This window comes from Lynx rufus, unplaced genomic scaffold (genome assembly GCF_022079265.1).
Source record: "Lynx rufus isolate CCGP_SWC_20201006 ecotype Redwood Valley unplaced genomic scaffold, mLynRuf1.p SCAF_24, whole genome shotgun sequence".
NCBI lineage: Eukaryota > Metazoa > Chordata > Mammalia > Carnivora > Felidae > Lynx > Lynx rufus.
In genome coordinates this window covers 20,592,464-20,603,958 of record NW_025814839.1, presented here as the reverse complement: position 1 = coordinate 20,603,958, position 11,495 = coordinate 20,592,464, and the positions used below count along the sequence as shown (strand labels likewise).

The 11,495-nt window shown below is 50.3% G+C and overlaps 1 protein-coding gene across 1 annotated transcript; it reads left to right on the top strand.

Moving 5' to 3' along the window:
• The first annotated feature begins 2,511 nt into the window (after nucleotides 1–2,511).
• On the top strand, nucleotides 2,512–9,807 carry CRYBA4 (crystallin beta A4). The gene is made up of 6 exons (XM_047088530.1): nucleotides 2,512–2,542; nucleotides 3,123–3,169; nucleotides 3,793–3,911; nucleotides 5,545–5,686; nucleotides 7,913–8,055; nucleotides 9,660–9,807. Exons 1-6 carry the CDS (start codon nucleotides 2,512–2,514, stop codon nucleotides 9,805–9,807), a joined length of 630 nt encoding a protein of 209 aa, XP_046944486.1.
• Nucleotides 9,808–11,495: the final 1,688 nt, after the last annotated feature.

The window sequence follows — 11,495 nt, the reverse complement described above, 5'->3', positions numbered from 1 at the left end:
GGGGTAGAGGTAGGGGATGGCCCCCCATGCTGGGTGGCTACACCCTGAGCATTTTTACTGACTTGGGTCCCGCAAGCCTCACTATGAGGGGCTGTCTCTGGGATGTATCCTGTTTACAGATGAGGAAACCAAGGCAAATCCTTTTCTCCGTTCTCAGCCTGGGAGCTCATCCATGAAATGGAATTGGGAGTTACTTCTTTTTAATTCTTCAACCCAAGCTCTTGAAAGCAATGTACTCCTGCTTTTCCATGAAGAATTCTTGTATTCATGTATATAGTGATATATATTCATGTATATTCATGATGTATATTAATGATGTATATTCATGTATATAGTGATATATATATATGTCAAAGTTTATTTATTTATTTTGAGACAGAACGCATGAGCAGGGGAGGAGCAGAGAGAGAGGAAGAGAGAAAGAATCCCAAGCAGGTTCCGCACTGTCAGCGCAGAGCCTGACTTGGGGCTCGAACTTACGAACCTTGAGATCATGCATGACCTGAGCTGAAATCAAGAGTTGAGCGTTTAACCCACTGAGCCGCCCAGGCGCGCCCCCCCCCCATGAAGAATTATTTAATAGGAAGTCATTTTTTGCAGCTTTATTGAGCTGTAATTGACACATAACTTTGTGTAAGTATAAGGTGCACAGTGTATTGATTTGATGCACGGGCGTATGTTGCTGTTTTGTTTTGTTTTGTTTGTGCTTGAGAACAGGTAGGATCTACTCTCTTAGCAACGTCCAAGTAGGTGATGGAATATCATTAGGTGCAATCACCATGCTAGGTCCCCAGACTTCTTAATCTTACAAGGGGGGTTTGCCCCCTTTGAACACATCTCCCCGTGTCCCCCACCGGCCAAGCCCTGGAACATCACTTTACTCTCTGTTTCTATGAGGGTTTTTTTTTTTTGTTTTTTTGGCAGATCTCATGTTATATAAGTGATATCATACGGTATTTGTGTTTCTCTGTCTATTGCAAATGGCGGAACTTTCTTCTTGCTCATGGCTGAGTCATACCCATGTTTATACGTCACATCTTGATCCGTTCATCCGTTGGTGGACACTTGGGTTTCCCCCACGTGTTGGCTGTTGTGAATAACACTGCAATAAACACGGGGGTACGGGTATCTTCATAGTAATCACCTTTATTATTAGCAATGATAATGACAGTGAGGAGGTGCATAACGCTTTCTGTGTTTCAGTTCAGGAGCGGCAAGTGTTGTTCGTGGGTAATCACATTCATCTGCACATTACCCCTATCTCTTAGGCTGAGCCCAATTTATTCTTCATACCCATTTTGTACACGGGGAAACTGAGGCTCAGAGAGATTAAGCCACACGCTCAAGTTTTCCAGCCCGTAAAGGGAGGTGCGGACCCAGGCTGCTTGGCCGCAGAGGTTGCTTCCCTGGCCTTTTATCTTTCGTGATAGCCCTTTCATCAGAGTCACACATTTGATAAGGCTGCCTCTAACCAGCCCTGGAGGGAGCTAATGTTGCCATTTTGTAGGCCATGAACTTGAGATCAGACATCCTCCAGGTCACCCAGATGTTAAGAGGCAGGGCTGGATTTCACCCAGAGCGATCTGGTTTCCAGCCACACTCGTTCTCCGCTGTCAGTGGCCCCTCTTGGGTCAGCCCTCGGAGGGTGGGAGTGTGGGGACGGGTTACCCAAAGCAAATCTTACCCCCCTGGATATCTGACAGGTTTATTTGCACAGCAGCGTTCACACCCACCAGCTCCTTTATTCTGCCTACAGAACCATCTGGACTCCTCTTTGAACTCTGTGGGTCCGGGAGATCTTGGCCCCTGCCTGCCTTTCTTGCCGGGCTCCCTCTTTCAGGGTCCTGGAACTCCAGCTCAATTGGGCTACTGGCTCTTCCTCGCACATATGCTCCCAAGTTCCCACCTCTACACTTTGCTTAGAAAAAGCATTCCCTGGAACTCACTTTGCATACGTCCTCCTCACCCTTCAGAGTCTCGTGCCTGCCTTCAGAGTCTTGCTAAATGCCACCTCTGACATGAAGCCTTCCCTGGTTACCCCTACTGGAAGAGGAGGGGGTGGGGGAGGAGGAAATGTACAGACATTTGATGAACGTTTTCCCTGTGGTAGGCATGTTACATAACCTCACAACAACCCCGTGATATAGTTTATTCTTGTCCCGTTTTATAGGCAGAAATTGAGGCGAAATGACCTGCCCCAGGTCACACGGCTAGGGAGGGTGAGGGTTTTGGACTCCTTGTCCAGTGCTCATTCTCCTGCTCCAATCAGGAGTCTCATGGAGCTGATTAAGGTAGAACTTCCCCTTCTTCTCTTCTTCATGGCTGATCCCTGAGGGAGGCCACCTGACCCTCTCCCTTCCAGCTGTAGGCAACGCTGCTGACACCTCTCAGTTGGGACTTCAGCCAGGACTGGCTTTTGTTTCGGTGGCTCACATGCTGAGTCCGAGCTTTGTCTCCCAGGGGCCCTCTCCCCTCCCTGCCTATAAGAGCCTGACCTCGGCTGGTCCCCGCATGTTCTGGCATATTCTCTGGGTCCGTCTTGGTAAGTCCCAGGCTTGGAGAAAGGGTGGGATCCACGTTCCGAGCGAGCACTGTGGGAGGTGGGGAGGCCAGGTCTCCCATCCTGGGGATGTCACTGTGCCATGCTGAAGGTCATCCTCACCTTAACCAAGGTCAGGCCCCAGACATCAAGGCCAATACCTACTACCTTCGTTTAAAAGCAGAATTATTCCTACAGTCCCGTTGCCTCAATGGCCACCGTGAGAGTCGCCTCTTTGGGTCAGGTGTCCTCTTGCGGGGAAGGGGCTCTCTCAAACTTAGCACGCTGGCATTTGCTAGAGTGGTGCATCCCACTAGCAGCCGCGGAGGATTTCCCGTAGTGAGCGGATAAATTAGTACCGAGCAGGGCTCAGAGGCAATGGGACCCGGAACGGTGAGTTGTGAGATGGTGTGTAGAATGGAAGTAAGGGAGATGATGTTAGTCACAGATGGGAAGAGGAGAGGGCCCCGTCGCATCTGGACCCCATCTGGCTCCCGACCCTGCCCAAACGAGACTGTAGCATCCAGAGGGACAGCGGAGGGGCGGGCCAGAAGCTTATCGTGTTCTTCTCTTGCCTAGGAAGCTGGCAACATGGCCCTGCAGTGCACCAAAACCACAGGACATTGGAAGGTAGGCAGACCCACGGGGTGCCGTCTGAGGAGTGGGGGTGGGGCCGCAGAGATGGGCGACCCCCTCGGTCCTCCTCCCCTGAATCCCCACCTCACGCTGGGGCCATGTTATGAGAGCCCATTTTGTAGAGCATGCAATCGAGGCCCAAAGAGGGGAACGGGCTGGCCCAAGGTTACACACAGGGGTCTCGAATCGCACTTGGGTCTTCTGGCCCCCAGATTTAACCGTTACACAGTGGCAAACAGGTGACTGCACACAGTCTCTGGGCACGGTTTCTTCGGCCTCCTCTGTGTGAAAATGCGTTTGTTTCCAAATCAGCCTTTAAAAACCTAGAGGGTCCACAGAAGAGTCCAGATATAGTGATGGTCTTGAGACACTGGAAAATCTGGCCGGCATCTCCAGGTGGCAAAAAATAGGTGGCACTGAGCTGAGACCACCCCTTGGCGGGGTCTGTGCTTTCCAGGGTGCGGCCCTCGCCCTCTTCACCCACCTGGCTCCCGGAGACATCTGACTTTGCGATCCCTGCCCCACCCCCGCCCCCTAGGCCTGGGGTGAGGTCCTCGTCCCTCACCCTCCATCGGACTCTGATTGAGGCTGGTCTTCACCTTTTCCCTCTGTCACAGATCGTGGTGTGGGATGAAGAGGGCTTCCAGGGCCGGAGGCATGAGTTTACGGCAGAGTGCCCCAGTGTGCTGGAGCTTGGCTTTGAGACTGTGCGATCTTTGAAAGTGCTGAGCGGAGCGTGAGTCTGGGCTGGGGGTGGCGGGGGCGGATCTGAGTTGGGATGGGGGCGGACAGGAAGGGATCTAGAAAGGGGTGTTCTAGGCCCTAACTTCCCAGACTCTAACGGTACCGGTGTGCCTTCCTTGGGTTTGAAGTGCTGGGGAGTGGTATAAGGTTAAGCAGGTTGTGCACTGCCCAAATGTAGAAGGCAACGTTCATGCAGAGCCTGCCCACTGGATGAGGCAGCCCTGTAGGGGCAGATCTTTCGAACCAAGTGTTGGGTCTGAAATGTCCCTCTTCTGTGTAAATTGAAAGCCACATATGGCCATTGGGAACTTATTTGGAGCCAGTGCGACTAAAGGACTGAAAAAAATTTTTAACATTTATTCATTTTTGAGAGACGGGGTGCGATGGGGGAGGGGCAGAGAGAGAGAGGGAGACACAGAATCTGAAGCAGGCTCCGGGCTCCCAGCTGTCAGTACAGAGCCTGACACGGGGCTCAAACTCATGGACCGTGAGATCGTGACCTGAGCTGAAGTCAGACCCTTAAACGACTGAGCCACCCAGGCGTCCCCAAAACCAAAATTTTAATTTAACTTAATAGAAGTGTGAATTTAATTAGCTACATGGGGCTAGTGGCTACGAGAGTAGATGGAAGTTTCTAAAAGTTTGGGAAGTAGCTTGAGAGGAGAACAAGGTTCTAAGTGATTCGGAGTCACTTTAGACTATGCCTGTGAGTGCCACGGAGGTCATCTGGGGTATTTATGCACCTCACACCCGGGGAAACACTCTTCTAGCTTCTGTTCTGTACAGATGGGGAACTGAGGGTCAGATGGGAGCAGCGACCTGTCCAGGGCTGTGTCCAGCAAACTGCTAGGCTTTGCCGGGGGGTGGGGGGGGGGAGACAATAACCTCAGGTTCATTACTTACATGTGACAGCTTGTTTCTTATGCAGACAGCGAAAGCAAGGGCATCATGGTGGCAGCCGCGTCTCAGGTCCCACTGGATGACGCCAGAAGGGGCCGGGTGACAGCAAGGGCGGTGGGCGCCCCGCTGTTGGGGAGCCGCTCCACGCTTTGGCTGGGGCTCGCTGCTAGACCCTGCAGGGTGGAGGGCGGTGGACAGTCCCATGTCTCAAGGGACCCCGAGAGTAATCGTCTCATGGAAGCCTTCTCAAGAAAGGGAGGTGGGTGGGAATGGTCCTTGGCCGCTCCTCACAAGACTGCCTGTCTCCCCGCGTTCCTGGAGGATCACAAGGAATCCCACCAAGGCTTAGGTCAGCCTGTGATCAAGCCGTGTCTCCACGGCCCAGAGGACCGCATGCAAGATGGTCAGGCACCGGCACAGAGCAGTTCCCCCACCCGAGGGACACACAGCAAGGCAGTGGACTGCAGGGTCTGGACTAGGTTTCTTCACCTCAGCACAGTGGGTGTCCGGAGCCGGATACTTGTGTTATGGGGGCTGTCCTCTGCGTTCGGGATGTGTCACAGCATGTCTAGCCTCTTCCTGCAGACACCCTCTCCTCCCTCCTCCCAGCGTGACAACTAAAAATGCCTCTAGACGTTGTTCAATGCTCCTAAATGATAACCACTGATCTTGCACTTGGGGCGAATGGTCTCTTACCTCCTGCTCTCTCTGCCCTCTGTCTGCAGGTGGGTAGGTTACGAGCACGCTGGCTTCCAAGGGCAGCAGTATGTGCTGGAGCGGGGCGAGTACCCGTCCTGGGATGCCTGGAGCGGCAACACTGCCTACCCAGCCGACAGGCTCACCTCCTTCCGACCGGTGACCTGCGCTGTGAGTCCCGCCACCACCTCGTCCCAGTGGGGACTTGGGAACACAATATGCCAGAGTTCACATCCTCTTGTCACTTAAAAAATTTTTTTTAACGTTTATTTATTTTTGAGAGAGAGAGAGAGAGAGAGAGACAGAGAGAGAGCATAAGTGGGAGAGGGGCAGAGAGAGAGGGAGACACCCAATCCGAAGCAGGCTCCAGGCTCCGAGCTGTCAGCACAGAACCCAACACGGGGCTCAAACTCACTGACTGTGAGATCATGACCTGAGCCAAAATTGGACGCTTAACCCACTGAGCCACCCAGGCACCCCCATCTTCCTGTCACTTCCGTGTGACATGGCTTCCCTCCCTTCTCTGAGCCTCAGTTTCTTCATCTGGAAGTGGGGCCATTTCGTGGGGAAGAAGAATGGGTAACATCTGGACAGAGACAGGTGCAAACGTTGTGCCCTTGGCGACTTTGGTTAAGATTTGAGCCCCTGCGTGTTTGGTGCCCCTCTTTTCATGACTCGGGGATACTGGCAGATAAGATGGGGAGGAAGGTTCTATTTCTTGCTCCTGATTCCTTACCAGTGTTCCTGACTGTATGCTTTAGCTACTGTTTATGGAGTCGGGGGTGGAGGTGGGCACCGTTATCCCCATCTTACAGACGAAACAGCCGAAGCTCGAAAAGGTGTATTGTTTTTCTCCAAAGGCAACTTTTATTAATTTAAAAATCATTGATCACCCAGAGTTCAGGAAAACACCTGAAATGGCAGAGTAAGAAAAGTCTGTCATCTCCACACCTCTGAGACAGAAGCCCGGTCGTAAAGGTGCTGGAGACTTCCTTTGGTCTTATTTGTTACCCACAGATTCTGCTTGTCCCAATCGATACTGACATCTGTGTCTGTATCTATACACCTATATCGTCTATATCTCTGTATCTAGGCCCACTCGTAACTTTGTTATAAAGATGAAATCACAACGAACGCCAGGCTTGGAAGCCAGCTTTTCTCCCTGGGCAAATACATCACAGTCATCCTCCTGGGTGATTAAATCTCTTTGACAGCATCGCTGTTCATGGCTCCCTAGTGTCTCAGGGTGTGAGTAAACTCATTTGCTCATGTATTTATTCCACAATGGCCCAGGCGCTGTGCCGATATAGGGACCCATGGTGGACTGTGGCAGATGCTATCCCTGATTTCACACAGTTTACAGCTTCCGATTTCATTTTGCCCTCCAAACGAACCTGACAAGGAGAGGAGGTTAGCTTCATTTTAGGGATACGGCAAAAGGGGAGAAACATTGTGTGACATGTCCAAGCTGGTACATGGAGAGTCAGGATTTGAACCCAGATCTCAACAGTCCTCTTCTTACCTCCATCTACCACCGGATCCCCTAGTGGGATGTTCAGGTTGATCCTTCTTTTTCTCTTTTCTTTTCTTTTCCTTTCCTTTCTTTTTCTTTCTTTCTTTCTTTCTTTCTTTCTTTCTTTCTTTCTTTCTTTCTTTCTTTCCTTTCCTTCCTCCCTTTCTTTCTTTCTTTCTTTCTTTCTCTTTCTTTCTTTTCTTTTCCTTTCCTCCCTCCCTCCCTCCGTTTCTTTCTTTCTTTCTTTCTTTTTTTCTTTCTTTCTTTCTTTCTTTCTTTTCTTTTCCTTTCCTCCCTCCATCTCTTTCTTTCTTCTTTCTTTCTTTCTTTCTTTCTTTCTTTCTTTCTTTCTTTCTCTTTCTTTCTTTTCTTTTCCTTTCCTCCCTCCCTCCCTCCATTTCTTTCTTTCTTTCTTTCTTTCTTTCTTTCTTTCTTTCTTTCCTTTCCTTCCTCCCTCCATTTCTTTCTTTCTTTCTTTCTTTCTTTTCTTTCTTTCTTTCTTTCTTTCTTTCTTTCTTTCTTTTCTTTTCCTTTCCTCCCTCCATCTCTTTCTTCTTTCTTTCTTTCTTTCTTTTCTTTCTTTCTTTTCCTTTCCTTTCCTCCCTCCATCTCTTCCTTCCTCTTTCTTTCTTTCTTTCTTTCTTTCTTTCTTTTCCTTTCTTTCCTTCTTTCCGTTCCTTTCCTTCCTTTCTTTTTCTTTGTGTACATTTCTGGAAAGGCAAATGCTATACCCTTGTAAGGTTTCTGGTGCTTGCTGCCTTACTGCCCTTCCAAAGGTTTGCAAGGAAGGCTGATGGGGGTGGGGGTCAAGGGCAGGGGCTTAGCAGGGACTCCTTGGTTCTCAGCTGGGTGTCTGGTGGCCTGACAGTTTCCTTTGCCTACAGAACCATCGTGACTCGAGGCTGACCATCTTCGAGCAAGAGAACTTTCTGGGCAGGAAAGGCGAGCTAAGTGATGACTACCCCTCCCTCCAGGCCATGGGCTGGGATGGCAATGAAGTGGGCTCCTTCCATGTCCACTCGGGGGCGTAAGTGAATCCAAGGCTCTGCCTGGCGGGGAAGGAGAGGCTGTTGGGTGGGACAGGGACATCTCTTGTGAAAACTGTGTGCTGGGGACTTTGGGGCTCTGACGCTCACAATCCGGAGGAGGACACGCAGGCACAGGGAGGTATCAGGCGGAATTTGTGGGGTTGCAAGTGGTAGATTGCCGTATCAACCTGACATTGTTCCCAAAGGATATTTATTGACCCTTGTAACTAGCTTCAGGCATGGCTGGATCCAGGTGCTACAGCAGGGCTCTCTCTTTCCTGTTCTGTCTGTCTCACTGGGGCTATAATCTCAGGCAAGCTCTCCCCATGCAAAGACAACAGTGAAGCTTCTTACTCCAGCCCGCCCCAGGAAGGGCGCCTCTTTTCAGTGATTCCACCCAACGTTCTCAGAAAGGCTCTCATTGGGCCGATTTGGGTCATGTGCTCAACTCTGAACCAATCGTCATGCTGCAGGAAGGGGGTGGTCTAACTGGCTAGGAACGGTCACATGCTCTTCACCAAATGAGCATTTTCCCACGTTGACTGGGAGGTAGCGTAGGGTGGCAGGGGTCTCTCCCCAGAAGAGGGGAGAAGGGATGTCCAGCCATAAAGAAAACGGTGTGGCTCAAGCACCGTGTTCCACGTCAGCAGCAGCTGGGTGACCAAATCTAGCCCAGGACGGACTGACCCTTCCCACCCTTTCCCACAGGGGCTGTCAGGTGAGGCCTGACATGTGAGGTCTTCGCTTGGGGAGGACGATACCGCCCCCTTCTAGGCGCCCTTTGGCTCTTGGCAGGGGTGAAGGTGGGAGGGCTTTTGTTTGTTTGGTTTTGGTTTTTGGTTTTAAGTTTTCTCAGGAACCGTCAGAGGATCTTGTTGTGAGTGGGATGAACCTCTTGTGGTTCTTGGGTCCACTTCTCTCTTGCCAAAGAAGAAAGAGAAGCTCAGAAAGTGAGACACTGAGTCTTGACCGGTCCTGAACAACGTAGGGGTCGATGAATTGAAACAACGTAGCCCGTTTCCTTGGAAGGGCTTCTGGCTAAGGAAGGAGGGAAAGGAATAGGATTCCCTCCCTTTCTCCTTCCTTCCTTCTTTCCTTCCTTCCTTCCTTCCTTCCTTCCTTCCTTCCTTCCTTCCTTCCCTCCCTCCCTCCCTCCATAGTTATTAGCCCCTCCTCTGTGCTGGGCGTTGCACTAGGAATCAGAAATCCCAGTGAACGAGCTCCTACACCTAGGAGCTCACCTGCTGGCGGAGGAGTCTGACATGTTACAAATAATCTGAGAACTGTCTAATTATACGAGAACTACCCAGGACCCATAAGGGACTGTGTGGCCTGATTTGGAGAGCAAGTCCTCAGAACAAGCTGAGACCCAGAGGATAAATACAACTTGGCGGGGGGCCAGGCAAAGAATGGCTGGAATGGTGTTCTTGGCAGAGGGAACAGCATGATCAAAGGCCCAGTAGTGGGGGGAGCAGGGCACATTCCGGGCACTGAAGGGAGGCCAGGACGGCTGAAATGTGTCTGTAGCGAGTCCCTTGGTCCCCCGTGTGCTCACCTCGCTGATGCCTCTCTAGGGTAACCGTCTGCCTCTTCCCCTTCCCAGCTGGGTTTGCTCCCAGTTTCCTGGCTACCGAGGCTTTCAGTATGTGCTGGAGTGTGATCACCACTCGGGCGACTACAAGCACTTCCGAGAGTGGGGCTCGCACGCCCAGACCTTCCTGGTGCAAAGCGTCCGCAGGATCCAGCAGTGAGCAGGGGGGGATCGGCGTTGAGGAGCCAACGCGTGCTTGTCTGGACGGAGGAGCTGTGGCGGTCCTTCCGTGCCCTCGCCTCTGCCTCCCCCTGTGCCCCGTGTGAGCCCAGCACCCATGTGAGCCAGTTCATGCACAGTCAGCACGAAAAACAAAAAGTAATAAAAAAGAAGGTCTAGTGTTAGCTTGTGCTTTCCGACGTTGTTAATCCTTTCAAAGAACCGGTCTTTTGCTCGGTTGGTGTGCTTGATCATTTGCCTGCGTCTTCCTTCATTCAGCTTTACTCTTCTCTTCAGTATTTCCTTGCTTCTATTTACTTTGGGTTTACTTTATTCTCCACATCTGTAGCTTCTTTTCTTTTTTTTTAAATGTCTATTTATTTTTGAGAGAGACACAGAGGGCAAGCAGGGGAGGGGCAGAAACAGAGAGGATGACACAGAAGCCAAAGCAGGCTCCAGGCTCTGAGCTGTCAGCGCAGAGCCCGACGCGGGGCTTGAAGTCGGGAACAGCGAGATCATGACCTTAGCCGAAGTCAGATGCTCGACTGACGGAGCCACCCAGGTGGCCCCACATCTGTAGCTTTTAAGGGTAGTCTCTTGGGTCATTAATTTTGGGCCCTGTTCCCCACCCCCTGCCATATATTCATTTAGAGCTATCAATTTCCCTATGAGCACAGCTTTGGATGCTCCCCCAGATTTGAATTGGACGTGTCTCCATTATCATTCAGTCGGGTATTTTCTGTTTTCCCTTGTGATTTCTTCTTTGACCCATGGGTTCTTTAATAAGAACGTGCCTTTAATAAAGGCATGTTATCCCTCTGGGATTTTCTAGATATTTTATTGTTATTGCTCTGTTATCAAGTCCCTGTGGTCAGAGAATACAGTGTATGAGATTTCAACACTCATGCTCGCTTTGGCAGTACACATACTAAAATTGGAACGATGTAAGATTGCAAGACTCTGAAATGAATCCAGACTTATTTTATCGTCCAGCAAATGGGCTGTTTTGGATAAACTTGGATGTATACTTGAGAACTGTTTAAGGTTTGCAGTTGTTGGGTATAGCGTTCTGTCAGTGTCGATTAGGTCAAGCTGAAGTTGGTTAGTGTTTTTGGCAAATGTGGGTTAGATTTTTGTACATTTTTGCTGATTTTATTTAAAAAAAAATTAATGCTTATTTTTGAGAGAGAGAGAGAGAGACAGGCAGAGCACGAGCAAGGGAAGGACAGCAAGAGAGCGAGACACAGAATCTGAAGCAGGCTCCAGGCTCTGAGCTGTCAGCACAGAGCCCGATGCGGGGCTCGAACTCACAAATCTCGAGATCATGACCTGAGCCCGAGTCAGACAGTTACCTGACTGAGCCACCCAGGCGCCACTTTGCTGATTTTTTTAACTCAGATTTTTATCAATCACTGAGAGAGGGTTGTTAATATCTCCTACTATAACCTGGATTTATCTGTTTCTCCCTTTAGTTTTATCCATTTTTGTTTCCTGATTTTTTTCTTTTTTCCAGAATGTTGATACTCTGTTATTAGGTGTGTGTGTGTGTGTGTGTGTGTGTGTATGTGTGCGTGTGTGTTTTCTTAAAACTAATCTGTTCATCCAACGTGGGGCTTGAACTCACAACCCTGAGACAAAGAGTCACATGCTGCACCGACAGAGCCAGCCAGGCACCCGTCTGTGAACTTA